The 27763-nt window shown below is 36.4% G+C and overlaps 2 protein-coding genes across 4 annotated transcripts in view; one reads left to right on the top strand and one right to left on the bottom strand.

The window, feature by feature from the left end:
* PDE1A (phosphodiesterase 1A) overlaps window positions 1–27763 on the bottom strand; it is a 485907-nt gene that overhangs the window by 27309 nt on the left and 430835 nt on the right. The gene's annotated exons all lie outside the window — the stretch shown is intronic.
* LOC122746146 (mitochondrial folate transporter/carrier-like) lies at window positions 2874–3821 on the top strand. The gene has a single exon (XM_043991617.1). The coding sequence runs from the start codon at window positions 2874–2876 to the stop codon at window positions 3819–3821; it is 948 nt and encodes a 315-aa protein (XP_043847552.1).

The raw sequence follows: 27763 nt of genomic DNA, 5'->3' as shown, positions 1-27763 counted from the left end.
TGAGATCTATCTTTCTATCTAATCCCAATATCTAAACCAGGGAAAGCTAAAATACAGAAAGACAACTATAGACCAATATTATTAATACACATTGAATCAAAAAATTTAAACAAAATACTGTAAACCAGATTACAGTGATATATCCAAGAAATAATTCATTATGATCAACTGGTATTTATACTATTTATGCAAAAAATGACTCAACATTTGAAAAAAATCAAAATGAACATATTAAAAACCAAAACATCCAAAACCACATGATCATCTCAACAGATGCCCCCAAAAAGCCTCTGACAAAGTACAGCATTTTTAATACTAAAAACCCTAAAATGCATGTGGCACATAATAGGATCTTTTTATATAATAAAAAGCCTCTACTTAAGCCAAAAGCAAACTACATATACAATGGGGATTCACTAGAAGCTTTTCCAAAAAATTACAGGGCTGAAGTAAGGATGTCCATTCTCTCCATTGTTATTTGATATAGTTCTGGAATTGCTAGCAACAGCTATAAGACAAGAGAAAGAAATTGAAGTAATAAAGATCGGTATGGGGCAGCTAGGTGGCAAAGTGGATAAAGCACTGGCCCTAGAGTCAGGAGGACCTGAGTTCAAATCCAGCCTCAGACAATTTACACTTACTAGCTGTGTGACCCTGGGCAAGTCACTTAACCCTTATTGCCCTAAAGGAAAAAAAAAAAAAGAAGAAGAAAAGAAAAGATGGGTATGGATGAGATAAAACTACCCCTGTTTGCTGATGCTATGATAATTTACTTAGAAAAACCCAGGGAATCACCAAAAGTTTTAATAGAGACAAGTAGTAGCTTCAGCAAAGTAGCAGAATATATAACAAATCAGTAGCATTTCTACAAAATAATGACAAAACACAAGAAGCAATAATAGAAAGGGAAATCCCATTCAAAGTAACTATAAAATACATAAAATATCTGGGGATGAATTTTCCAAAAGCACACAAAATACTTGTATAGATTCATTTACAAAATTAAAGAACAACTTAAATAGGTGGAAAAATATTCAGTGCTCATGCCTAAGCCATGCCAATAAAAAAAATAAGAGCACTATAATTAATTTTTACTTTTGATGCTACACCAAGCAAATACTATACAGATTTTGATAAAAGAATATTGGAATACATTTGGGGAAATTATCTAGAATGTCAAGGAAAGTTATTTTACAAAGTAAGGCTAAAGGGGGACCCCTTAAACTATATTATAAAGCAGCAGTCATCAGAACCATCCAATATTGGTTAAAGAATAAAGAGACAGATCAAAGGAACAGGCTAGATAAAAAGGATTCAGGAACAATAAAATTCAATAACCCAATGTATAATAAAGAAGAAATCAGTTACTGAAGGAAAAAGTACTATTTGATAAAAATTGCTGGGAAAACTGAACAAGTCTGGCAGAAGTTAGGCTTAGATCAACATCTCATTTCCACCCATAATACATTCAAAATGGATACATGACCTTAATATAAAACATCATATATACTTTTAAGAAAATCATACTATTAAAAGAGAAAGAGATCATCTACTCACAGCTTTGGATAAGAGATGCATTTTTAATCAAACAATAGATAAAGGCAATTACAAAAGATAAAACAGACTTGAAAGTGAAAAGATTCTGAAAAACAATACTAATAGATCTAGGATAAAAAGGAAAGTGGTTAAATGTGGTGGGGGACAGAGAAGCCTTTGTATACAAATTCTCTGATAAAAGTTTGGTAGCCAAAATATATAAATCACAAATAAATGGACAACCAAATAAATTAATATGCAAAAAACATCTAACTACATACAGTATGCATATGCCTGTATATATGTATATATATATGTATGCGTATATATTCACAGCTACAAGTATTCATATACATATATACACAGACACATAAGACACATAGCCATTCCCCAATAGTTAAATGGTCAGAGGATATGAACAGATAGTTTACAAAAGAAAACCTGCAAAGTATTGACGAAAATACTTCAAATTACAAATAATAAGGGAAGTATAAATCAAAACAATCCCAAGGTTTTACCTCACACCTTGCAAACTGGCAAAAATGACACAAAATAACATCAGTGTTGGAAAGGTTGTGAGATAATGACATTAATCCATTTTTGGTAGATCTGTTTAGTGACATAACCATTTTGGAATAAAGCAAATAAAGTGACTGAAATGTCCATACCCTTTCAACTAGAGAATTCATTACTGAGCTTACACTCCAAGGTAGCTATTGATAGGGAAAAAGTCCCCATAAATTTCAAAATATTTATAGCACCACTTTTTTTTTTTTTTGATAGTTACGATTGGGAAACAAAACATATGCCTAATAGCTGAGGAATGGCTAAACAATCTGTGGTATGTGAATGCAATGAAATATTACTGTACTGGAAGAAATGATGTTTAAAGAACAGCGAACCATAATTATGTGCACTGACACAGAGAAGCAGAGTCAAGTCTATAAACAGTAACTACAACAATTTAAATGGAAACGACACAACAACAAAATTTTTAAAAATAAATAAGACAAACATCGTAAAGAAACGTGGGACTCCTCAAGTGAAGAACTATGAAAAGATACCCCAGGAGTCTCCTTCGCGGAGGCGGGTGGTCCACCGGTGTCCTGATCGTGCGCATGGTCAGTGTATTGATGAGGGTCAGTTGTGCGGCCCCCTTTTCCTCTTTAAGAGAAGGCTATTTATGGCCGCGCCCCGCCCTCCCCCGCCCCCCGCTCGTGACCCGCGCAGTTCCACGGTCCCCTCCTGGCGACGACGGTCGCTACAATGGCGGCGGTGACGGCGTCTCGTCTCAGTTCGGGGACGCCCAGGCCGCTGTGTCGGCGGCTCTCGACATCATGAAGGCCCAGGGCCAGACGAAGTCGGGCTCTTCGCCTTTGTACTCTGTGTTCCGCCATGTACGGTACGAGAACCTGGTGGCGGGCGTGAGCGGCGGCGTCCTCTCCAACCTGGTGCTGCATCCGCTGGACCTCGTGAAGATCCGCTTCGCCGTGAGTGACGGACTGGAAGTGAGACCCAAGTACAAGGGGGTCGTCCACTGCTTGACCTCGATCTGGAAAATGGATGGTATACGAGGTCTCTACCAAGGAATCACTCCCAACGTGTGGGGTGCGGGCCTGTCCTGGGGACTCTACTTTTTCTTCTATAATGCCATTAAATCGTACAGGACAGAGGGGAGAACGGAACGGCTCAAGGCGACAGAATACCTGACTTCAGCCGCGCAGGCTGGGGCCATGACGCTGTGTATCACAAACCCATTGTGGGTAACAAAGACACGGCTGATGCTACAGTACGATCACAGCCCCCAGGAGAGGCGCTACACGGGCATGATAGACACGCTGGTGAAGATCTATAAAAACGAGGGGTTCCGCGGATTATACAAGGGATTTGTGCCCGGGCTGTTGGGGACATCCCATGGAGCCCTTCAGTTCATGGCATACGAAGTGCTCAAAGTGAAGTACAATAAACATATCAATAGATTGCCCGATGCACAGTTGAGCACCATAGAGTATGTATCTACTGCGGCTTTGTCAAAAATATTTGCTGTGTCAGCAACGTATCCCTATCAAGTAGTGAGAGCCCGACTTCAAGATCAACACATTTATTACCGCGGTGTATTTCATGTAATCAAGAGGACATGGAGCAAAGAAGGCATTCATGGATTTTACAAAGGAATTGTCCCTAATTTGATTACAGTGACTCCAGCCTGTTGTATTACCTTTGTAGTTTATGAAAATGTCTCCCATTTTCTATTTGACCTTGGAGAAAGAAAAAAGCAAACTTAAAGAAGAGAACCCCAAAATATCTACCACAGCAGAAGCACATACCCTTTAGTGCTTGAAGTACAAAACATGGAAGAAATAGTGCACAGCCACCTTGCTTGTGATTGAAATCAACCACTAAGTGGAAAGTCAAAGAACCGATGATTTCTCACAAGTTTTCTGCTTTTGCTCTCTCATTTATCTGTGTGATGGCTGCCTGTGCATAGAATAGTTGCCATCAAAACAATATTAAAATTGACATAAAGTGTATTATAGTTCAGTGAATTTGTCCATTTTGTTATTCAAATAGAAGCAGATTTTGCAACATTTTTCTAGTGGATTAGATGAATTTGCCTTTCTTGCTAAACTGAACTATGTGGATTGGTTTTTTAAAATCCACTTCTGTGCAATAGTAAGTTGTCCTTGTAAGGATACATGGTAGGATATGTGTGATAGTTCACTTTGAAAGGATTGGTTTTAAATTTTAGAAGGTTTGCTGGAGAAGGGCCCAGAATCAAAGTATAGTGTCAGAATCAGTGGACAGTGAAGTAAGCATTCACTGGTGATATACTTTAGTTTTAAGTAGAGAGATTTGAAGATTAGGGAGTGGGTGAACTGGGTATCTATTGCAATAGAAATTTCTCCCCTAATTCAAATTTTAATTTCAGACCCAAGTTTTCTGAATACTGGCATTGAATAGAACTCTAATTTTGCACATATCTGAGTACTCCAGGATTAGGAGTATATTAGTCTTTATTTAACAAGTACATACCATTCCATAGAGATGCTTATAGAGTCCCTGTGCAGATTCAGAAGTGTTTGGGTTATTTGGGTTACTTGGCAGGTTGATTATATATGAACTGGCAAGTAATCTTCCTACTTATACTTACAACTTTGGGATATCTGGATCCCAGTGGTTGATCAAATTTGTGTTTTAGATACAACTTGTACCTATACCCACTATTGTTGATTTTATTCTCACGAGGCATTGCAGAAGCAGCTGAAATAAAAGGATCTTTCTTCCCTCCCTAAAATTTTGAAATAGTAATTATGTTCTAATTTATCATAAATACCTATGGCTGCTATTGTACTACCATCTGTCTCCTGTAAATAAAACATTGCAATTTTCAAAGCCATATTTAGATGGTCCTTTGAAAATGGATCTATTTTTATATTTTGAACAGTATTGTTTTTAAAATAAAGATGAATTTATAAATAAAAACCATACTACTTGTCATATGGGATGGTTCTCCCAGAGTAATAGGGGAAGGGATATATGGGATACCATGGTGATGTAAGAAACAGAAAACATCAAAATGTAATTGGGAAATATTTAACAAAATAAATAAAAACCAAAGAGAAAAAAAAGTGCTTGATTGATCCAATATTATCCTCTTATTTTACAAGTGAGAAAACTGTTCCATGTAGTTATAGTATTCTTAAGTTAAGTCAAGAAACAAGTGCTTAGTATGTTCCAGGCACTGTACTAAATGCTAGGAGTACAGATACAAGCAGAAAGACAGAAATTTTCTTATTTTCAGGAGCTTAAATACTAATGGGGGGAGGGGGGAAGCAGGGGGGGAAGACAACTCATAAAAGGAATTAGAAAAGCAAGATCTGGGGAGGAGAAGACCTGAAGGTCCTAGGCTCAGCGGCATGACGGAGATAGGCTAGAGAATAAGTGGTAACAGCCTCTAAATGAATGTAACTTGTTCTGAATCATGCAGCTACTTAAGGGAAGAATGCTGTTGTTGTTGATTGTCCTTTGTTCTCAAAGAGGACCATGACATCAGGGTGATATCATGACTTGCAGTGAATTGGATTTAAGTTAGAGAGGGCTATGTAAGGGCACCAACCTCACTTTCTCCTCCAGAGCCATCTGGGTCCAGTAGCAAGATGTACATCTGGAGATAGCCTGGGATGTTTAAGGCAAATTGGGGTTATGTAACCTGCCCAGGGCCACACAGTAACTGTCTAAGGTGATATTTGAACTCAGGTCATCCCAACTTCAGGACCAGTGCTCTATCCACTGGGCCACCTAGCTGCAACATCAAAATAACATCAAATGGAAGAATGAATGAGAGCCTGGCTTCATAGAATCATAACTGAGCTAGTCAGGGAGACTCATTTCTCAGAGTTCAAACCAGCTTTGGACATTTACTAGCTGTGTGACCCTGGGCAAGTCACTTAACCCTGTTTGCCTCAGTTCTTCATCCACAAAATGAGCTGGAGAAGGAAATGGCAAACCACCTCCAGTAACTCTGCCAAGAAAGCCCCATATGGGTTCATGAAGAGTTGGACAGTACTAAAATGACTGAACAACAATCATGGAGATTATTTATTTCAACCTTTTGATTTTACAGATGGGGAGACTGGCACCTTGAGAAAGGGGATTAATTATCCAAGGTCACAAAACCATTACATGGCAGAACCAGGATTCCAACCCAAATCCTGTAATGCTAAATATACAGATCTTACCACGACAATAAAATGTCTTACTTTGTGTGACTTAAATATATAGAGACCATATTTAGTCAATGATTTAAAAAAATTGCTGTGCAACAGATTCATTTTGGACTTGGTTTAAAAATAAATCCCATGCTTCCAGACAGATTTACACTTATGAATCCAAAGGTACTTTGAAAGTATTAAAAATTAATGCGGATGAGGAGAGGATGGGAGAGGGAGGGTAATGAGGACCATTTTAAAGACTGCCTAGTTGTACATTTCCTTTGACTCAGCAATGTCACTTCCCATATCCTAAAAAGATCAAAGAGGAAAATGACCTGTATGTACAAAAATAATGATAGCTCTTTTTTTAGGCACAAAAGACTGAAATCTAAGGGAATACTTATCAATTAGGGAATGGCCAGTAATGGAATACTATTGTTCCATAAGAAATACTGAAAGGAATGATTTCAGTGAACACTGGGAATACATGTATGATGCAATTATGTGAATGGAAGAAGGAGAATGAGTCATACAATAACAACAACATTGTTAAACAACTTTGAAAGACTTAGGAATGATGATTAGTGACCAGCCATGAGTCTAGAGTATTTCTGATTTGAAGCATGCCACCCACCTCCTGATAAAGAGGCGATGTAGACTCAGTGTAAAATGAGACATATTCTTTTGGACATGACCAATGTGGGAATTTATTTTTCTTGACTATAGGTATATGTTACAAGGATTTTTATTTTCTTTCTCTTTTTAAATGGCAGGGAAGGGTGTACATGGGAAAGAATATTAATTTTTATTCATTGAAAAAAAAATTTTTATATAAAGAATGCCTAAGCAAAAGCCCATTCCCCTTTAATTCTCCTTCTGTGAAGGAAGCAATTTTATTCATGACTTTTATAGTAAAGGAAGAAAGAAGAAAAAGAAGAGGTATAAAGATAATTCAGATCAGTGGAGGGAGACTTTACTGTTTGGAATCATAGTAGAAGGTTTGGACTGAGCATGATTATATGGTTTTCTAAAAATCTGAAGTTAGCAGCAGAATATAAACCTACAGGGGTTTTTGTTTTGTTTTTTGTTTGTTTTTACAATAAAACTATCTCTAAATTTTCTAGGATTTGGGGCCCAGAGGTGAAACAACTATTCCACATGATATATTGCATTGGCTATCATGATAAATAATTGATGAGCTCATTTGTGCTGTCTGGTGAACTGAACCACTTAAAAGCCCAAAGTAGGGTTAGCATTGATTTGTAAGCTCATAATTGTACCTATTGATCAGATGAGAAAATATACCAGAAATCTTTCTACTGAATAATGCTTACAGACATGGCCTTACTTATGGGCATCATATGATGACTGGGTGAGTGGATGGAAAAACAAAATAAAACACATGCACACAAATACATGCAAACATACATACAAATAACAATAGTTTTGTTTACTTTGTAACTAACTAGCCAGCTTGGGGAATACCTTATTGGAGGCTGGTTTGCTTTTTCTTTCAAAATTGCTTTAAGCAAATAGATCTAACAATTATGGCTTTAGAGTTGGAAAGGTATCTTTGAAATCCTTAGTTGAAGCCCTCCATTTTGTTTATGAAGAAACTAAGTCCCAGGAATATCAGATGCCTTTCTTGCCCAATATTATACTTGCCCAGAGTCACAAAGATTGCATGTGTCACAGACAGGAGTTACTTGAAGGCCAACTTCCTACTATATAAAGATAATGAAGGTGCGCCATTAATGATCTACTGGTCAACTCCATTATCCAATTCCATTTTCCCCACTCAAAGTTAAATATCTAATGCATAAGACTATTATTTTTCCATTAACACCTATATGAATTTTATCACCACCTTTATATTAATAGGACATGATAAGAAAGAGAAAGGATAAAAACAAATAAACAAACAAAAAACAACCTGTATATCAAAGGTAGAGGAATACTTAATAAGGGGTGCCCCAGGGAGGGCACATATCAGCTTTTCTTCCCAGCTATCCCTCCAACTACTGCGAGATTCATAAACCTGCATAATCCCATCCTTCCTGACCCTATGGCATTAACTAAGAAATTGAATAAAGATGCCCTAAAATCATATGGCCTTCAGCAAAATAATTAAAACGGTAATGTTTCTCTTCAATGCCCTAAATTTCTCCCTTAAATTGTTTATTCCCCTATATCCCTCTTATCCCTACTCTTCCTTATCAAATCCAGTTCATGTAGTAGAAATGTGGTCATAAATTAATTCACACTGAGGTGTTAATGACTGATCATACATTAACATGTCATTCTTCCAGATATTTAAATTCTAAAACAGTGCATGCAATATCTCTTTGGAAAAAATCAGACACTTCCACTAAGTCCTTTTTTGATACATTATTATCCTTTGGAGGTGACCCTGGGTTCTCCTAAGCTCTGCCACTAGACCTTAAGACATAGGGAAGTCTTTGAATATAGATGTGGTGACAGATTGTATGTCTAGTGTTGGTTGTCCTGTTGGTTTAGATAATTTTAAAAAGAGGTTTATTAGTGTTAACTCCCTGTGACAGGGATGAAGGATAATAATAGTTAAAAAAATAATAATGCTGAAAGCGCTATTTGAAAGACTGAATGTAAAAGTTGTAAAAAAGGAGTTTTTAAACATGTTTATTTTCTATGCATTTTAAGTGACAGTTTAATTAACAAACATGTGAAGTTTAAAAAAATAGACATCACAAACTTGGCTAAAATGAAATAATAACCATTGCCATAGTAGCTCTCCAAGGCTAACTACTAAATTATGAAAGGGATAGAATCTGCATTGGGTGGACAATTATCAAAATCATGAAATTATTGATTATTAAAGTATGGAAGAAATAGCAAAGCAAAAAAAATTATTTCTAGAATCTCTTCTTGCTCTCAGTCCTATGAAAAGAGTGGTATCACAGAAAGAACACTTGCTTTGGAAAATCTACAAAATCTGGGTTCAAATCCTAGCTCTGCTACTTGCTAACTAGGACTCCTTACATAAGTTATTCAAACTCTATGGACCTCGCTTTCTTCAATTATCAAATGAGGGACTTACTCTAGATAATCCCTTTCTCAGGCCTAAGTCTTGTGACATTTTTCAGGCATCAAGTGGAGACCAGTAGAGAGAAATTTTGGATCCCAGGCCTTCCCTATGTTCCTCATATCATACCTATACATGAGTAGGTGCTCCTAATCCTAAGGAATAAAAGGACAAAGCCTTCAGTAGTTCTTCTAAATACTTTATGTGTATTTATATCATATCAGTGTCAGCCATTTTATCTCCCACTTCAGTGTAAACTCCTTTAGGTCAGGAATTATAGGTAAGGTAAGCTATAAGCCACACAGGATATAATGCAGGGCTGATTGCCCTCCACAGCCCCTGAATCATTATCTCTCAATTTCAAAGGCTGAAGTGAGCCAAGCAAATGGAAGCAGAACACTAAGCAATTTTCTAGGGAGTTAGATTAACATTAGCTGACAGCCAGTATACACTCTGCTTTCTTTTCACTACAGGAGGAAATAGGACACCACTAGTTTCATATATAAACTAGTAGATGGAGGAGGCAAGTGCTTATCTGTAGATGCAAGGAAAATGGGTCCCTTGCTTCTAAATATCAACACATCATAGAGTTGGACAGAGCTGAAGGATTAATTTAAGAGGCAGCATGTTGAATTCTGGATTAGATAGCTTCTGGGGTAATTTCTGCAACTCACATGCCATGATTTTGTAGACTAAATAACTCTTTGACAGATGGCTTATTGTAGGGCTTCCACTGCTGAAAGAACTGGATCCAATGGCTGCCCAACTCTTTTTTTTTTTTTTTTTTGTGGGGCAATGGGGGTTAAGTGACTTGCCCAGGGTCACACAGCTAGTAAGTGTCAAGTGTCTGAGGCCGGATTTGAACCTGGGTACTCCTGAATCCAAGGCCGGTGCTTTATCTACTGTGCCACCTAGCTGCCCCTTGCCCAACTCCTTTTTAACTCTGTTTCCATGATTCTTTCATGGAAAGAGTGCTGTGCTTATGGTGAAGAGAAACCCAGGTTTTAAACCCAGTTCTGACAGTAATAGTGTGACTCTTGGAAAGCCATAGACTCTCTGAGCCTTGCTTTTCTCTTATGTAAAAGAAACATTTGGTTAGAAGTTAGATTTCTCAAAATGGTAGTAGTCAGGGATCTGAGAGCATGTTAAAGTCTACAGAACTGTACAAAATAAGCACCTCTTTCATGAAATTCTAACAATAAAAGAAAGACTATGCAGTTGTTGGAAATATGCAGGAATATGTTAAAAAGGGACTGGCTCATTGCTCACCTTTGTTGCTAGAGAGGATTAGTGATAGTTTTACAAATGTGGCACTTTTGTGAAGCAGGAGATACAGAGTAAGCATAAAAGGGGAGAGTAGTCTAGGGTGAGAAAGGCAAGGACTAGTGAAGTTACCCGTAGGTATATAATACTGGCCTCCTGCTAAGGATACTACAATTTGAAGAGTGAATTACATCATGATAATTTTGAATAATAATAAACAGTAGATGTGATCATGATGCAGTTTTTTTTTCACCTTGCATGCACACTTTGGTTTAACTAATAAACACATTTGTCTAGTAATAATGAATTCTTCGGTCTTGAGAATTCCATAGTACTTCTAACTTCTCTTACACTATTAGTACTATTCTTCCCTAAAGTTATTAAATAATTGTCATTTAAAAAAACACTTCTGTATGAGGTGTTGGGCAAAAAAGGTGATTTGTAGCTTTGAAGCACTATAGGAAGATATTATAATTTTCTAGTCTAACTCTTACTTGCAGCATCTCTGAGAAATGGCCATCCACCTTTGGCTTTAAAATATTTAGAAAAGAGAAACCTGTTGCTTCCTGAGGCAAATTGTTCCATTTTTATGGTTCTGATTATCATAAATTTTTTTAAAAAATAAAGTCTATATTTACCTCTTTCTAGTTTTCACTTATTCATAGTTCATTGTAATCAACCTGTTACTATGCCTAAACTTTCACTAATGAAAATTCACACCATTGTCTTAAGCTTTCATTGTTGTTCAGGCATGTCTGAGTCTTTCTGATTCTATGGACCATCGCGTGTTAGGCCCTTTTTGCTTTACTATCTCCCAAAGTCTGTAAAAGTTCATGTGCATTGTTTCTACAACTCTATCTATGTATTTCATTCTCTGCCATCCCCTTTTCCATTTTCCTTCAATCTATCTCAACATTAGGGTCTTTTCCAATGAGTTCTGTCTTCTGGTCAAATTAGTTAAGCTTTAGCTTCAGTATTTGACTTTCCCGTGAATAGTCTAAATTAATTTCTTTATTGAATGATTTGAACTCATTGTTATCCAAGGGACTCTTAAAAGTCTTTTCCACCATGACAATTTGAAAGCATAGATTCTGTGGTACTCATCTTTCCTTGTAGTCCAGCTTTCACAGGCATACATTGCTACTGGAAAAACCATAACTTTGACTATATGGACCTTCATTGGCTTTTTAGTATGCTGTCCAAATTTTCCATAGTTTTTCTTCCAAGCAGCAAATGTCTTTTGACTTCATGGCTGCAGTTGCTGTCTACAGTGATCTTTGAACCTAAAAACATAAAATCTGACACTTCCGTTTCTTCTCCCTCTGTTTGCAAGAAAATGATGAAACAAGTGGCTAAGATCTCATTTCTTTTTATGTTAAGCTTCAAGCCAGCTTTTACACCCTCCTTGATGAGGGTGGAAAAGGTTTCTTAATTCTTCATCACTCTCTGCCATCAGAGTGGTATCATTGGTATATGAGATTTTTGATATCTCTCCCAGCAATCTTTTTTTTTTTTTTTTTTTTTTTTTTTGCGGGGCAATGGGGGTTAAGTGACTTGCCCAGGGTCACACAGCCAGTAAGTGTCAAGTGTCCAAGGCCGGATTTGAACTCAGGAATTCCTGAATCCAGGGCCGATGCTCCATCCACTGCGCCACCCAGCTGCCCCTCTCCCAGCAATCTTAATTGTGGCTTTCAATTTATCTAGCCTGGCATTTTGCATTACAAACTTTGCATATAAAAGTTAAATAAGGTAACAAAAATAACAAATCAAAAAAAAAATCAGGTAACAAAAGTCTTTTTGTATTCCATATCCAATCTGAAACCAGCTTTTTGGTCCTCAGGAGACAAAATGATCTGGTACTCTTTTCTCTTTGAGAACTTGCCACTTTACTTTGCAATCCACATAGTCAAAGACTTTAGTGTCCATTTGGGAGAAGTAGCTGATTGTTTTTGTTTGTGTGTTTGTTTTTTCTGGCAGTCTCTTTCTTTTTCCACAATCCAGCAAATTTTGGCAATTTGGTATCTAGTGCCTCTGTCTCTTTGAAAACCAGCCTGAAAACACTTTTTACACAAATAAAGTCAGATCTAAACAATTGAAAGAATATTAATTGCTCATGGGTAGGACAATCCTACTTAAGTTAACTTATTTAGTGCTATACAAATCAAACTGTCAAAATATTTTATAGAACTAGAAAAAATAATAATAAAATTCATCTAGAAAAACAAAAGCTCAAGGATATCATGGGAATAAATGAAAAATATGAAAGAAGGTGGTCAATCAATACCAGATCTCAAAGCAGTAATTACCAAAACAATCTGGCTAAGAGAGGTGGATCAGTATATGATCAGAATATGTACAAATTCCACTATAGTAAATGACTATAGTAATCTAGTATATCTTAAACCCAAAGATCCAAGCTTTAGGAACAAAAACTCATTATTTGACAAAAACTGCTGGGAAAACTGGAAAACAGGCAGAAACTAGGTAGGTGGTAGTAGTAGGCCTCCACCAGTCGCGGACAACCATGGATCAGCACCTTGAAGAGCCACAGGCCACAGTGTGGCTGTACAGTCCGATATGGGAGCCGAAGCTCCTGAGTGACTTATAACCGGTTAACTGCCGCATGCCATGGTTGTATCTACCCCATGGGGAGTAGCTGGAGTATCCTTTCCAGGGTGCTGGCCTGGGCAGATCAATATGGAAAACAAGCTGTTGCCCATGCAGCAGGTTTTCCTCTCCGCGACATTGGTGTATCCAAAGGAGAGGCAGAGCCAATACAGTTTGGCACCACTGCCTCCCCAGGAGTTGCCAGAGGGATGTGATATCCAACATCCAACTGCCTAAGGTACTCTGAAAGGTATAGACTGAAAAACCTCACACTATATAATAAAATAAGGTCAAAAGGGGTACATGATTTACACATAAAGGATGATACCATAAGCAAATTAAGAGAGCAAGGAATCATTAGCAGAGGAAGAATTTAGGACCAAAAAAGATATAGAGAGCAAAATTGTTCTCCAGAAGGGTTGGATCTTTTCACAACTCCACCAACAGTGAATTAGCCCCCCAGCTTTCCCACATCCCCTCGGACATCCAATATTTTCCTTTTTTTGCTATATTTGCCACTCTGATAGGTGTGAGGTGATACCTCAGAATTGTTTTAATTTGCATTTCTCTGATCAAGAGTGATCTAGAGCATTTTTCCATGTGATTATAGATAGTTTTGATTTGTTTGTCTGAAAACTGCCTGTTTGTATCCTTTTATCAACTGGAGAATGACATGTATTTTTATAAATTTAACTCAGTTCTCTATATATTTGATCTCTTGTTGTCATTTTAGTGCTACTTTCACTATAACTTTTTCAAAGAAAGAGTTAAAAAAAAATAAAAACAACCTTCCAGGAGAGTGCCAAAATATCTGTTCTTGGCCCAGCACTATTTTATCAAAGACTAAGATCAAGGCATAGGGAGGTTACTCATCAAATTTTCAATAAAAAATTTTTAGGAGAAATTTTATATCCCTAACTGCTTACATCAATAAAATAGAGAAAAGGCAGATCAATGAATTGGGAATGCAACTAAAAAAACCTCAAAAATGAAGAAATTAAAAATCCCCAGCTAAACACCAAATTGGAAATCCTGAAAATCAAAGGAGAGATTAATAAAATTGAAAGTAAGAAAACCACAGAATTAATAAATAAAATTAGAAGCTGGTTTTATGAAAAAAAAACAATAAAATAAACCATTGTTTAATTTGATTTTTTTAAAAAGGAAAGCAGAAAACCAAATTACTAGTATCAAAAATGAAAGGGGTGAATTCACCACCAATGAAGAGGAAATTAAGACAATTATTAGGAACTATTTTGCCCAACTATATGCCAATAAATTTGATGATCTAAATTAAATGGATGAATATCTACAAAAATCTAAATTATCCAGGTTAGCAGAAGAAGAAATAAAATATTTAAATTGCCCAATTTTTAAAAAAAGAAATTGAACAAGCCATCAATGGACTTCCTAAGAAAAAATCCCCAGGACTAGATGGATTAACAAGTGAATCCTGCCAAATATTTAAAGAACAATTAATCTCAATACTGTATAAATTATTTGGAAAAACAAGTGGAGTCTTACCAAATTCCTTTTATGAGGCAAATATGGTGCCGATGCCCAAACCATGAAGAGCCAAAACGAAGAAAGATAATTATAGACCAATCTCACTAATGATTATTGATGCAAAAAATTTAAATAAAATACTAGCAGAAAGATTATAGCAATATATCACAAGGATCATACACTATGACCAGATGGGATTTATACCAGGAATGCAGGACTGGTTCAATATTAGAAAAACTATCAGCATAATTGACCATATCAATTAAAAAAACCAGAAATCATATGATTATCTCAATAGATGCAGAAAAGGACTTTGACAAAACACAACACCCATTCCTATTAAAAACATTAAAGAGCATAGGAATACAAGGAGCTTATCTTAAAATGATAAGTACTATTTATTTAAAGCCATCAGCAAGCATTATCTGTAATGGGAATAACCTAAAAGCCTTCCCAATACAATCAAGGGTGAAGCAAGGATGTCCATTAACACCTCTATTATTTAATATTGCATTAGAAATGTTAGCTATAACAATAAGAGAAGAAAAAGAATTTAGAATAGGTAATGAAGAAACAAAACTATCACTCTTTGAGGATGATATGATACTATACTTAGAAAATCTTGGAGAATCAATCAGAATCAACTTCAACAAAACTGCAGGATACAAAATAAACCCACATAAATCATCAGCATTTCTATTTATTACCAATAAAGTCCGGCAACAACAGATTAAAAGAGAAATTCCATTTAATATAACTGTGTCCAATATAAAATACTTGGAAGTCTACCTCCCAAGACAAACAAAACTATGTGATCAGAACTACAAAATAGTTTTCACAGAAGTAAAGTCATATCTAAACAATTGGAAAAATATTAATTGCTCATGGGCAGGCAGAGCCAATATAATAAAAATGTGAATTCTAACTGTTAATTTATTTAGTGCTATACCAATCAAACTATCAAAAATATTTTATAGATCTAGAAAAAATAATAACAAAATCCATCTGGAAAAGCAAAAGTTCAAGGATATCATGAAAATCAATGAAAAAATATGAAACAAGGTGACACAGTACTAGATCTCAAACTATATTATAAAACAGTAATTATCAAAACAATCTGGTATTGGCTAAGAAATAGAGAGGTAGATCAGTGGAAAAGAGTACATAGAAATTACACTATGCTAAATGACTACAGTAATCTAGTATATGATAAACACAAAGATCCAAGCTTTTGGAACAAAAACTCATTATTTGACAAAACTGCTGGAAAAACTGGAAAACAGTATGGCAGAAACTTGGTATAGACCAACATCTCACACCATATACTAAAATAAGGTCAAAATGGCTACATGATTTACAAATAAAGGATGATACCATAAGAAAATTAAAAGAGTATGGAATTGTTTATCTGTCAGATTTATGGGCAGAGGAAGAATTTAGGACTAAAGAAGATAGAGTAAAATAAAATGTAAAATAGATAATTTTGATTATATTAAATTAAAAAGCTTTTGCACAAACAAAACTAATGTAACCAAGACTGCAAGGGAAGTAGAAAACTGGGAAAGAATTTTTGAAAAAATATCTCTGATAAAGGCCTCATTCCTCAAATATAAAGAGAACTGAGTCAAATTTATAAAAAAACAAGTCATTCCCCAATTGATAAATGGTTAAAGGATATGAACAGGCAGTTTTCAGACAAAGAAATAAAAGCTATTGAAATCATGTGAAAAAATGCTCTAGATTACTATTGATCAAAGAAATGCAAATTAAAACAACTCTGAGGTAACACCTCACATCTATCAGAGTGGCAAATATAACAAAAATGGGAAATATTGGATGTTGGAGGGGATGTGGGAAAGCTGGGATGCTAATGCACTGTTGGTGGAGTTGTGAAAAAATCCAAACATTCTGGAGAGAAATTTGGAACTATGCTTAAAGGGCTATAGAACTGTGCATACCCTTTTATCCAGCAATAGCACCTCTAGGTTTATATCTCAAAGACATTCCCCAAAAGAGAAAAAAGACCTATTTGTACAAAAATATTCATGGAAGCTCTTTTTATGGTGACTAAGAATTGGAAATCAAAGGAATGTTCATCAATTGGGGAATAGCTAAACAAACTGTGATATATGAGGGTGATGGTATAAGAAATGACAAGCAGAATGACTTCAGAAAGGACTGGAAAGACATATATGAACTGATGTGAAGTGAGCAGAACCAAGAGAACATTGTGCACAGAGAGAGCAATATTGGTTGATGAAGAATTGTAAATGACTTGATTGTTCTCAACAATACAATGATCCAAGACAATCCCAAAGGACAATTGATGAAACGTACTATCCACCTCCCAAGAAAGAACTGAAATTGATGGAACAGACTGAAGCATGCTATTTTTCACTTTCATTTTTTCCTTTTAATCAAGCTTTCTTGTACAAAATGACAAAAATGGTAATGTTTTACATAATCATAAATGTATAACCCATATCTGATTGTTTGCTGCCTCAGGGAGGGGGTGGGAGGAGAGAAAGAGAAATAAAAATGGGAACCCAGAATTATAAATAAAAATGTTTATTATAGGCCAAGATGGCGGAGAGGAAGCAGCAAGCTGCCTGAGCTCTCCTTCTGTTCCCTCAAAACGAACATTAAATCAAGCCTCTGGACGGATTCTGAAACTACAGAACCTGCAAAGAGACAGAGAGACACAGTCCTCCAACCAGAGATAATTTAGAAGACTTCAGGAAAAGGTCGGTCTGACTCGGGCAAAAGGGAGGCCCAGCGCAGGGCAGCAACCCAGCGCCGAGGGGGTCGGGGCAAGTCAGCAGGAGCTGCGGGCCACAGCCGAACAACTGAGGCTCCCGGAACCTGGTTCAAAAATCTGGTGGCCAAGAAGGACAGTGGAAAAACTTACCTGCACCGGCCGAGAGGGCCACGAACGGCGGGATCAGACGCCGGGGTCTGGCGCCTGGCTGGCCGAGCACAATCATACAGGAAGTGCAGGGCAGGGCATCTCCACACACCATAAAGGCCTCAGAGTAAAAGCCCGGTCACACAGCACCTATACACCTGCACAAGAAGCCCAAAACAGGGACCCTGGTGCCCCCAGAGCAGACCTCAACTTAAAGAATAAATAAATAAGCTGCAATAATGAGTAAGAAGCAAAAAAGAGCCCTCTCCATTGAGAGCTTCTGTATCAATAGGGAAGAAGCCAACACAAACTCAGATGAGGACAATAGCCTCAAATTGTCTACATCTGAAGCCTCACAAGGGAAGGTGAATTGGTCTCAAGAACAAAAAGCCTTCCTGGAAGAGCTCAAAAAGGATTTTAAAAATCAATTGCAAGAGGTAGAAGAAAAAATGGGGAGAGAAATGAAAGCAAAACAAAAATGTTTATTATAGAAAAACATTTTCAGATAATACAGAGCTTGTATTGATGGGCTACATAAAACAGAACTATCAAACTTGAAAATGGAATGCAGCCTGAAGCCAATTAAAATATAATCGGGAAGCGTTTAACAAAATAAATAAAAATACAATGTAAATGTTAATTTATAGTTTTCTAAGTCAATGTACAGAGGGTAGGATACTTTTCTAATTGAGTTTGATTTCCCTGGGCTAGAAGATTTGACTAAAATGATCAATATGGAATGTAATAAGAATAAATGTAAAGTTATACAAGTAGGATCAAATAATAAACCATAAGTACATGAAGGAGAAATGTATTTAGTAGTTATCTTCAAAAATTTCAATTTATCACAAGTTTTATATGAGTCAATAATATATCATAATAGGTAAGGAAACTAATGTGATCTTAGGATACACTAAAAAAAAGCAAAACTTCTAGGAGTAAAGACACAATGAATAGTATCGCTTTACATAAGGAATATTGTGTTCAGTTCTGGGCATCACATAATTGGGGGAAAGTTGATAAGCTTGGGGGCATACAGAGGAAAGTAGTCAAGATGAAAAGGTTTCCACATGATGACATGAGGATTTGTTGAAAGAACTAGAGAAGACTCAGGCAGGACATCCTTGCCATGTTGAAATATTTGAAGGAGAGACACATGAAAGAGGGATCTGATATGATGTCCTTAGCCCTAGAGGGAAAAACTAGGAATAGTGGGTAGAAATTGTATATACAATGAGTCTTGATGTAAAAGGGGAAAAACTTATTAAATATTAGGGCCATTCAAAAATGGAATGGGCCACCATAAAGCAGCTGGGGCCCAGTGGATAGAATGATGGCCTGGAATGAGGAAGACCTGTGTTCAAACCCAGCCTCAGATACTTACTAGCTATGTGTCCCTGGTACAAGTCACTTAACTGCTTTCTGATCCAGTTTTCTCAACAGTAAAATGTGAAAAATAACAGTGCCTGCCTCTTAGGGATGTTGTGAGGACTAAATGATATAATATTGTAAAGCACTTAGCACCACACCTGGAATATAGTAGGCTTTTAACAAATGCCTGTTCCCTTCTCCCACTTTCTTTCTGTGGTAGTTCATGTGTTCTCATGTGTTACAGGTCTTTCAGCAAAAGGGCACTTATAAGATATATTGCAGAGGAACCTCTTTCTCAGATAAGAGTAGGTATATATGGCTACTGAAGACCTTTCCAGTTATGAAATTCTTTGATTTTCAGAATACTGAGATCCCCTGTCACTAAATCTACTCTTTTAATTATCAGAAACCTAAGACAACTCAAGAAAGATGGGAATTCAGAGAATACCATATGATTTAGTAAGTAAGATGACTATGAACTTTGGAGAGAGCAGTTTTAATCAAATGATTAGTGTGTGTGTGTATGTGTGTGTGTGTGTGTGTGTGTGTGTGTGTGTGTGTGTGTATGAAATCATTGTAAGGGTTAATAAGGGAGGAAAGGTAAGCCACAAGTGTGGAAAGATTTTTTTCTAGTAGTTTGGATATGAAAGGGAAGAAATAGGAAGAAAGATTGATGGCACAAGAGATCTGAACATGTTTATAGGCAATAAAGGAGTTAACTGGATATGAAAAGGGAGGGAAATATTAGAGAAGGCATTCAAAGGCACATGGAGAGGGGTTAGCCTTGGAAGTCAGAAAGACCCCCTCCTCATCAAAGACTGGGAAAAAAGGAAAGAATAAGGGGAGTGAGGTAGAGGAATTTTGAGGTAGAATATTATTAGTAAGAAGAAACTAATGATGGACATCCCCTCTTTCCACATGAAAGTAGTGTGATCCTTGTTTAAGAGGGAGGTAGGAGGAGTAGTGCAGATGGCCCAAGGACAGAAGAAAATGTTTGTATTTCTGGGAAAATTCTAGAGTTGGGTCATTAGAGAGATGGTTGGTGAAAAAAAAAAAGAGCTGGCATGACGTCACCAAGAATAGTTCATGCTCTTTTTATCTGTTTGTTTTCGACAGATTTATGACAGAGAAATGATGGGTATGTGTGTATGTGTGTGTATGTGTGTGTGTGTATACACACACATACATATATAATCACAAACTTTGCTAAAAATCTAAGCTATATATAAATGTATATATGTATATGTATATAGCCTAGATTTTATATTTATATATGTCTATATATATATATATATATATATAAACACACATGGCAATATGCTATATATATAAAATCTAGGCTATATGTATACACACACACATACATACATACATATATTTATATACACTTTGCCTAGATTTTTAGCAAAGTTTTTGATAATGCTATCAAAACTAACTCTTAACTAACTAACTAACTAAATGCTAACTCCTAGAGAAGATAGAGAAATTTGATCAGAGGATAAGTAAGGTTGCTGGATTTGTCAGAAATGATTAATTTGGACCCCACTCTATTGCCCCATCAGTATTAATCACTTTGATATTTTACATAAATTATATAGGGATAATTAGATAAAATGGGTTCTTATAGTAGGCCTTTATAATGGGCCTCAAACTTTAATTTTAATGTAATGTTCACTATTTATTTACCAGTTTTGATGCTCACTTGTACAACCATAAGAATGCTGACAAGGATATCTCTATTCAGTTTTATTCAAATTCCATGTCCCCTGAGGGGATTCACTTACATGGACAGGGTGCCAATTTATTTTTGTACCTTTGGACCATTCTCTCTTGTCCCACATGAGCAGGTGACCATGTGACCATCTTAGTCAAGGGAGATGTTCCGTGTTTTGCCCATCCTGAGACACTTCCCCCCCCCCACCTTGCTGATATACCATTTTTGGGGCAAATACATAATTTTTGGCCCTGAGAGCAAGGTTTGTTAACCAATGGGATTCTGTATTTTGTGTAGCCGCTCTAGAGTGTTCAAGTATCAAATCTGGCATCAATTCATACAAAATAAGGCCCTGGAAGAAGGGGGAATCTCAGATCATGAGGAAGATCAGAGGTCCACTTCATTAGGGGGGACTATGGACCCTTTTAATAAAGTGCCATTGGCTCAGAACTCTACCTGTCTCTTTTATTGTAGGTTGGATAATTTTAAATACCACAGGCAGAGAAACTATCCAGGAGGAGGGGGTGGTGAGATAGAATAAGGACTAAAAACTTATTGGACTTAGAAGTTAAGAGATTGTTAGAAACCCCTTATAGAGAAATTTCTAAGTTAAAGTTAAGTGATACATTCAAAAGCATTGAGAATTAAATGTAAGGTGAGAAAATGAAGGCAATTAGCATGAGAAATTTAAGTAATTTGGCTACAAATTCCTAAAGAAGTGAAAAGGGATATAGGATGATAGCTTGAAGAAATGGTAATGTAGAGACTTTTTTTAAAGGTTGGGAGATCTTAATATTTTCATAGGAAGGAAAAAAGAGGTCCTCTAAATAAAGTTTTAAGATGGAGACATATTTATTTGTGTAGTGATATCTAACATGTGACCATCCTGTAAATGGCTGAGTTGGAATGAAACTGTAGGTCATGAGAGTTAGGAAAGTTAAGGAACTTAGAGTCCAAGGGGGATCTCCAGGTGAATATGACTATGACAAGGAATTAGGCAATGTGAAATAGACTGAATCCCAAAGAAAAAGGCATTGTCAATTGATGATGGCAAAGGCACAGTTTAAAAGGCAAGTGAGGAGTAAGGAAAATACTTCTTCTCCTTCTGGCCCAGTGTCAAGAGGCCATAGAGAATTGGCACCCAGTATTGGAGATAAGGATAGACTGTTTTCCAGAGGAAGTCAAGTTGCTATTAGCACAAAAATATGAAAAGAATGATGAAAAGGGATCTAGGTTGAAGGCTTTGTTACATTTTCAACTCTGAAAGAAGATGGTTAAGGTTGATAGAGTATATTCTTTTTGACTAAGAAAGAGTAATGATGTTTTTTCCTCTCACAAAAGATAGCAATTTTGAATATCAGGTTAAAAAACAGGAGTTTCAAGGTCAGAGAGTGGTTTAAAGTTGAACTATAGGGATCAAATTTGTAAGGGAAAAAGGTGAAGTCAGAACAAGAATGATAGCCTAGAGAATCAGGAAGGAGTAGAGAGATTGAAGCTAAGATGGATTCTAAGAACAGAGGGAGTGAGGGAGAGGGACAGATAGGAGGATAGGAAATTATAACCAGAGGGATGAATATTGGAGTTCTAGAAGTTTAATAGTTATGGTGATGGTGAGATCAAAGATGGATGATTATCCCTGTATGTGCCTGAGATAGAGTGTAAATAATGATCATGGGAATTGAGGAGGTTGGTAAACTAAGACACCTGGTTATTTAATGAGACAATAACATGCCAACTGAAGTCCCTAAGAATGAAGGTGCAGATTGGGGTGGAGGGGAAGACTGTGAGTCAAGTGCTGAACTCTTCCAAAAGGAGAATGACACAAAACCAGTAGGTAACAGCAATGATAATCTAAATAAGGTGATATTTACTGATAGTAGAATCTTAAAGGAGAGGTTACTGAGTGATGATAAATTTCTAAGCATGAGAGACAGTGTTTTCAGTGCTGGAGTTAATGGCTAAGGATGTCTTCTCATCCTTAAGTCCAGTTTCTTCAATGGGAATCTAGATTTGCTCTTTGCAAGTGTAGTGAGGGCTGTTCCTCACATGTAGCATGGGAGTGTCCTGTGACTCAGAGGGAGACAGAGTAGACATCACTAGTATCTTATCCACCCTCTTTCTCTAAGGGAGACTTTCATTCCTTCAAGAATAGGAAGAAAGAGTTTTGGGCCAGAAGCATGGCCATTCTGCTCTTCTCAGAGAGAAGAGGCTGTGGGTGAAAATTATTTCTAGCTGTTCCCTAAATTATTATTAGTCTTGCAGATGAGGTTTTCAGATTCAAATTAAACTTCGGATTACTGCTTCTTTAATGGGGAAAGGAGGAGTCATGCTCTGTATCAAGGCTTGACTGCCTTTCCACCAAATATCAGTTCCAAAATGAACACACTAAAGAAGTAACAGAGAAACCCATTTCTTCAAGTCAATAGCAAAACAGAAATCAGAGAAGGTATACATAGAAGAATATATACCAGACAATACAGAGTGAAGCAGCTCTTCCATTGGAAGTGAGATAGCTGGTCATTCGAGGGAGAGAGAGAGAAGAGAGAAGAGAGAGAAGAGAGAGAAGAGAGAAGAGAGAGAGAAAGAGAGAAGAGAGAGAGGGAGAGAGAGAGAGAGAGAGAGAGAGAGAGAGAGAGAGAGAGAGAGAGAGAGAGAGAGAGAGAGAGAGATTTTCTGTAAGTCTCTAGTGTAGCAAGCTAGGAATAAAGACATAATGTAGATGGCAAGTTCTTTTCATGTTGGCTTCCTCCCAGAGTTTTATTTTCCCTTTAGCAACATAAAGTGGGTTTAGTGTCATCCATTATCTCTCTAGAAGCTGGAAGCCAGAAGAGCTCAAAGTGACTGTAGAGCCCAAAGAACCAGAAGAAGAGAACTTGAAGAGAATATGAAGACTTGAAGAGACTCAAGAGTATGAAGAGACTTGAAAAAAAGTCTGAGGACTTATAAAAAGGCTCAAAAGCCCAAAGAGAGGAACCTCTTTTCTGTTCTCCTCCAGTTAACTCCTTCCTGCCTATTATTCAGGGGCAGAGCATTGAACTCCACTAATGAGGAGTGAATCCCATACCAAAGGGCCTTGGTATTTGGGTTGTTGAGAGTAAGAGATAAAAAATGAAGGGAAATTTACTAAGATTAGAAAAAAAGTTCTAGAAGCATAATTCAAGGAAAAAACAAAGCAGACTGGGAACTGAGGAGTAGTAGGACTAAAGTAGATGGGGATGAAAGTATGGATAGATATGCACCACAGTGAATTTAGAATAAAATTTCTAAAGTATACAAGAAAATTATTGTATAAACCATTCACTTTTTGAGTTATGGTGATTTTAAAATTTACTTATAAGTGATTCACAAAGTAAACTTTGTTACTTTTGTTTGGAGACATTAGTCTTTGAAGAAAGTACTTTTAAAAAGCAAAACCAAGCTTTTAGAAGAGGCAATCTGTGTGCTCAGTTATCTCAAATAAAGTGCTATTTTCCAGTCCTCTCCCATCCCTGTTTAGCTGCTACTGTTAAGATTACCCTATAGGGGGCAGCTAGGTGGTACAGTGGATAAAGCACCAGCCCTGGATTCAGGAAGACCTGAGTTCAAATCTGGCTTCAGACACTTGAAACGTACTAGCTGTGTAACGCTGGGCAAGTCACTTAACCCTCATTGCCCCACAAAAAAAAAAAAAAAAAAGGAAAAAAAGAGATTATTCCTATATCAAAGAACCAATTCTTCATTGATAGTCAAAATGGAAACGCATAGAGACAGGAAAAAAAAATTATCTTACAAAGCAATTTGTTGTTTTTTTCCCCCAGTAAGTGTCCTTTCTTCCCTTAAATTGACCTTCAGATTCTTAGCAGTAACTAGGCAAATGAAAGTTTGAGGGGTTTTTGGATGTTGTTTACCCTAACTCACCAGCTAACATGTTACTTCTTTTCCCTAATAGAATAGGGAATCAGAAATAATCCAAATGACAAAAATAAAACTGCTTTATCTCTAAGTTAAAAAAAAAACAACAACCCTCAAAGCACTCCTCTGGTGCAGGTATAGAAAATCACCCAAATTTGCAGATGGTAAAGCTGGAAAGCAAGAGTAAAATTTTACTGGGCCATATATTGATTTAATAGCATGTTATTCTTGAACTGTTTTTCCCATCTATCTTCCCCTCAATATATTTTTTATTCTTTTCCTTTTCTATTTTCCCAATCCTTCTGTATTTTATCTTTTTTTTTTAATCTTTTTTTTTTTTTGCAGGGCAATGGGGGTTAAGTGACTTGCCCAGGGTCACACAGCTAGTAAGTGTCAAGTGTCTGAGGCCGGATTTGAACTCAGGTACTCCTGAATCCAGGGCCAGTGCTTTATCCACTGCGCCACCTAGCTGCCCAATCCTTCTGTATTTTAAAAGAAGCAGCTACCCAGTCTTATCAGTATCTTCCTTAATATCTTCATAACATTATAAATCTTACAACTTCTAAGACTAGCTTTTAAGGACATTATTTTTTTTCTCTGAGAAATATACATAAAATCAATATTTTAAATGATTGAAATCACAGAGTTTAAGGTATATGAGTATGATCTTGTATTCTGATACAACATAGAGATCCCTAGTATTTTTTGCTACTCACATATAAAACTCATTAAAAATTACTCTTGTTATTCTTATTCATATGCAAAGACAGTAGTTTTTGTTGTTTTTTAATAAAATCTTCTATAATTAGTTATTATTAAAATGCAGTTTAAGTATTATTATAGGAGTTTTGTCTGTAATTTCTATGATATAGTTTTTAGATTTTTGTTTGTTTTGGTTTTCTTAGTTCACATAAAGGTGACCTTTGAATAACTTTTCCATGTATTGATTTTTAAAAATACCCAGATGGTATTTCAAACAATCACCATAGAATCAAATATAGAATCAATTATCTAATTTCTCATTTACTTACTCAAAAATAAAAGATTTTCCCTTACTTTTCTTAATTTGTTATCTACTTGAATATATTATTCTAAATCCTCACCATACAATATCTGCATCATATTTGTTCTCTTCAAAAGGTCCCAAAGTATTTGTGGAGAATTTTTTTTCTACAGTAAAACAACTAATAAAACATTCTGTCATTTCCAGTATCACTACTGTCATTCCCTTTTGGTATCACTGTCACCTTTTGAAATAGACTCAAGATAGCATAATCTTCATTAAAATTGCACTGAGGTGAACACTGGCAGATTATCAGGTCTTCAGGATATTAATTAAACATCAAGGCCCCAAATTAGAATCCCATATGTTTGATCATTATGGTAATAGCCTGGTAAGTGAATTCCTTAGAGGCCTTAAAAATGTATCACTAATCCAAGAGTGGAGAAAGGTTGAAGACCCTTAGGCTACAGAGTATTGAACTCCTGGGCCATCAATTATATGAAACTTGGCCTTTTTTCTTAAGTGAAAGAGAATGCTTTTATTCAGTGAGCTTTATATTAAGGAACTCATGAAACAACTACATGTAAACACATTTCTTAATAATATGGGACCTTTGCAAGAAGGAAAAAAACCCGCTTTTTTTCTTTCCTATATTGTTTGCTCTAAATCAACATTCTATACCTTGATCATTTGTGGTTCAGAACATTCTACAATCGAAAAGGAAGTGCCAGTGATGAAAGTCCATATATTATCTGCTCATGATGGGTTCATTCATTCAAAAAAAATTTAGTGAATCTCTATTATATATAATAACATGGTCCCTGCATCTATGGAATTTACAGCCTCATAAGGGATGTCCTACGTACATGAGTAAATATGAGACAGGATAGAATGGAAAAACACAAAACACTGCTATTGTAGTGAAAGTGAGAGAAAGATCACTGCTGTATTGGGGGACTGAGTCCTGAATTTCACTCCTACCAACATGGTGACCTTAGCTCTACAATCAGTTGATTTCCCACTTTCACTAAGTCAATATTATTGAATAGTACACTGAGATGATATTAAGCCCACCATCTCACTCTGTAAGACCTGATACTAACCTAAGAATGTGGGTTGAATCTACACAGAGAAGCATTAGGCAGAATAGTACACTTTTTGTTAGCACCAGGGGAACCACAGTAGCTAAAACATTAGAGTGGGCGAAAGGATTTACACAGGAAGCTTATCCAGGATTTCTAGCCAGACTTCCAAAGGCCATGCCTTTGAGGAGCTAAGGCACTCAGTGCAGTGCCACTTAATTGGCACTCTTCTGGAGTCCCACTCTAGAGTCTTGATGTCCTGATGGATGGGAGTGTAGACCCCTAGGTGTGCTTCACTCTCACCATCTTCCTGCCTGGCTTTCATATGTACATTGGCATCTGTTTCTCCTCTTTCTCCCTTTTCACTTATTACTAAGAGAACTGTAATCAAATCAAAAGTATCATTGCTTCTGGACAAGGATTTCCCTCTCAATCTATTGCCCTCTAGTTCTGTCTCTTTTATTTTTCAGACCAAAATGCTGTTTCTTAGTCATAGCTATTCTGTCTGTATTGTCTCTTTTAGAATCTAGGCTCCTAATTTGGAAATATGCCCAAAGAATGATAAAATTGTGCACACTCTTTGATACAGCAATACCACTGCTAGGTTTATATCCCAAAGACATCCCCTAAAAGAGAAAAAGGTTTATTTCTACAAAAAATATTTATATCAGCTCTTTTTGTGGTGGCTAAGAATTGAAAATCAAGGGAATGCCCATCAATGGGGAATGTCTAAACAAGCTGTGGTATATGATGGTGATGGAATATTATTGTGCTATAAGAAATGACAAGCAGGATGATTTCAGAAAGGCCTGGAAAGACTTGTATGAACTGATGTATAAAAAGTGAGCAGAACCAGGAGAACATTGTGCACAGTGATAGCAATATTGTTTGATAAAGAATTGTGAATGATTTAACTATTCTCAGCAATATAATGATTCAGGACAATCCCAAAGAATTAATGATGAAGTACATGCTCCGCCTCCAAAGAAAAAACTGATATTGATTGAACACAGAATGAAGCATGCTATTTTTCACTTTCATTTTTCTTTTATCTAAGTTTTCTTGTACAAAATGACTAATATGGTGATGTTTTATATAATTGCACATGTATA

The sequence above is a fragment of the Dromiciops gliroides genome, chromosome 3 (genome assembly GCF_019393635.1).
Source record: "Dromiciops gliroides isolate mDroGli1 chromosome 3, mDroGli1.pri, whole genome shotgun sequence".
Classification (NCBI taxonomy): domain Eukaryota; kingdom Metazoa; phylum Chordata; class Mammalia; order Microbiotheria; family Microbiotheriidae; genus Dromiciops; species Dromiciops gliroides.
Note: the sequence above shows the minus strand (reverse complement) of the source record. Positions and strands in the feature narration are given on the sequence as shown.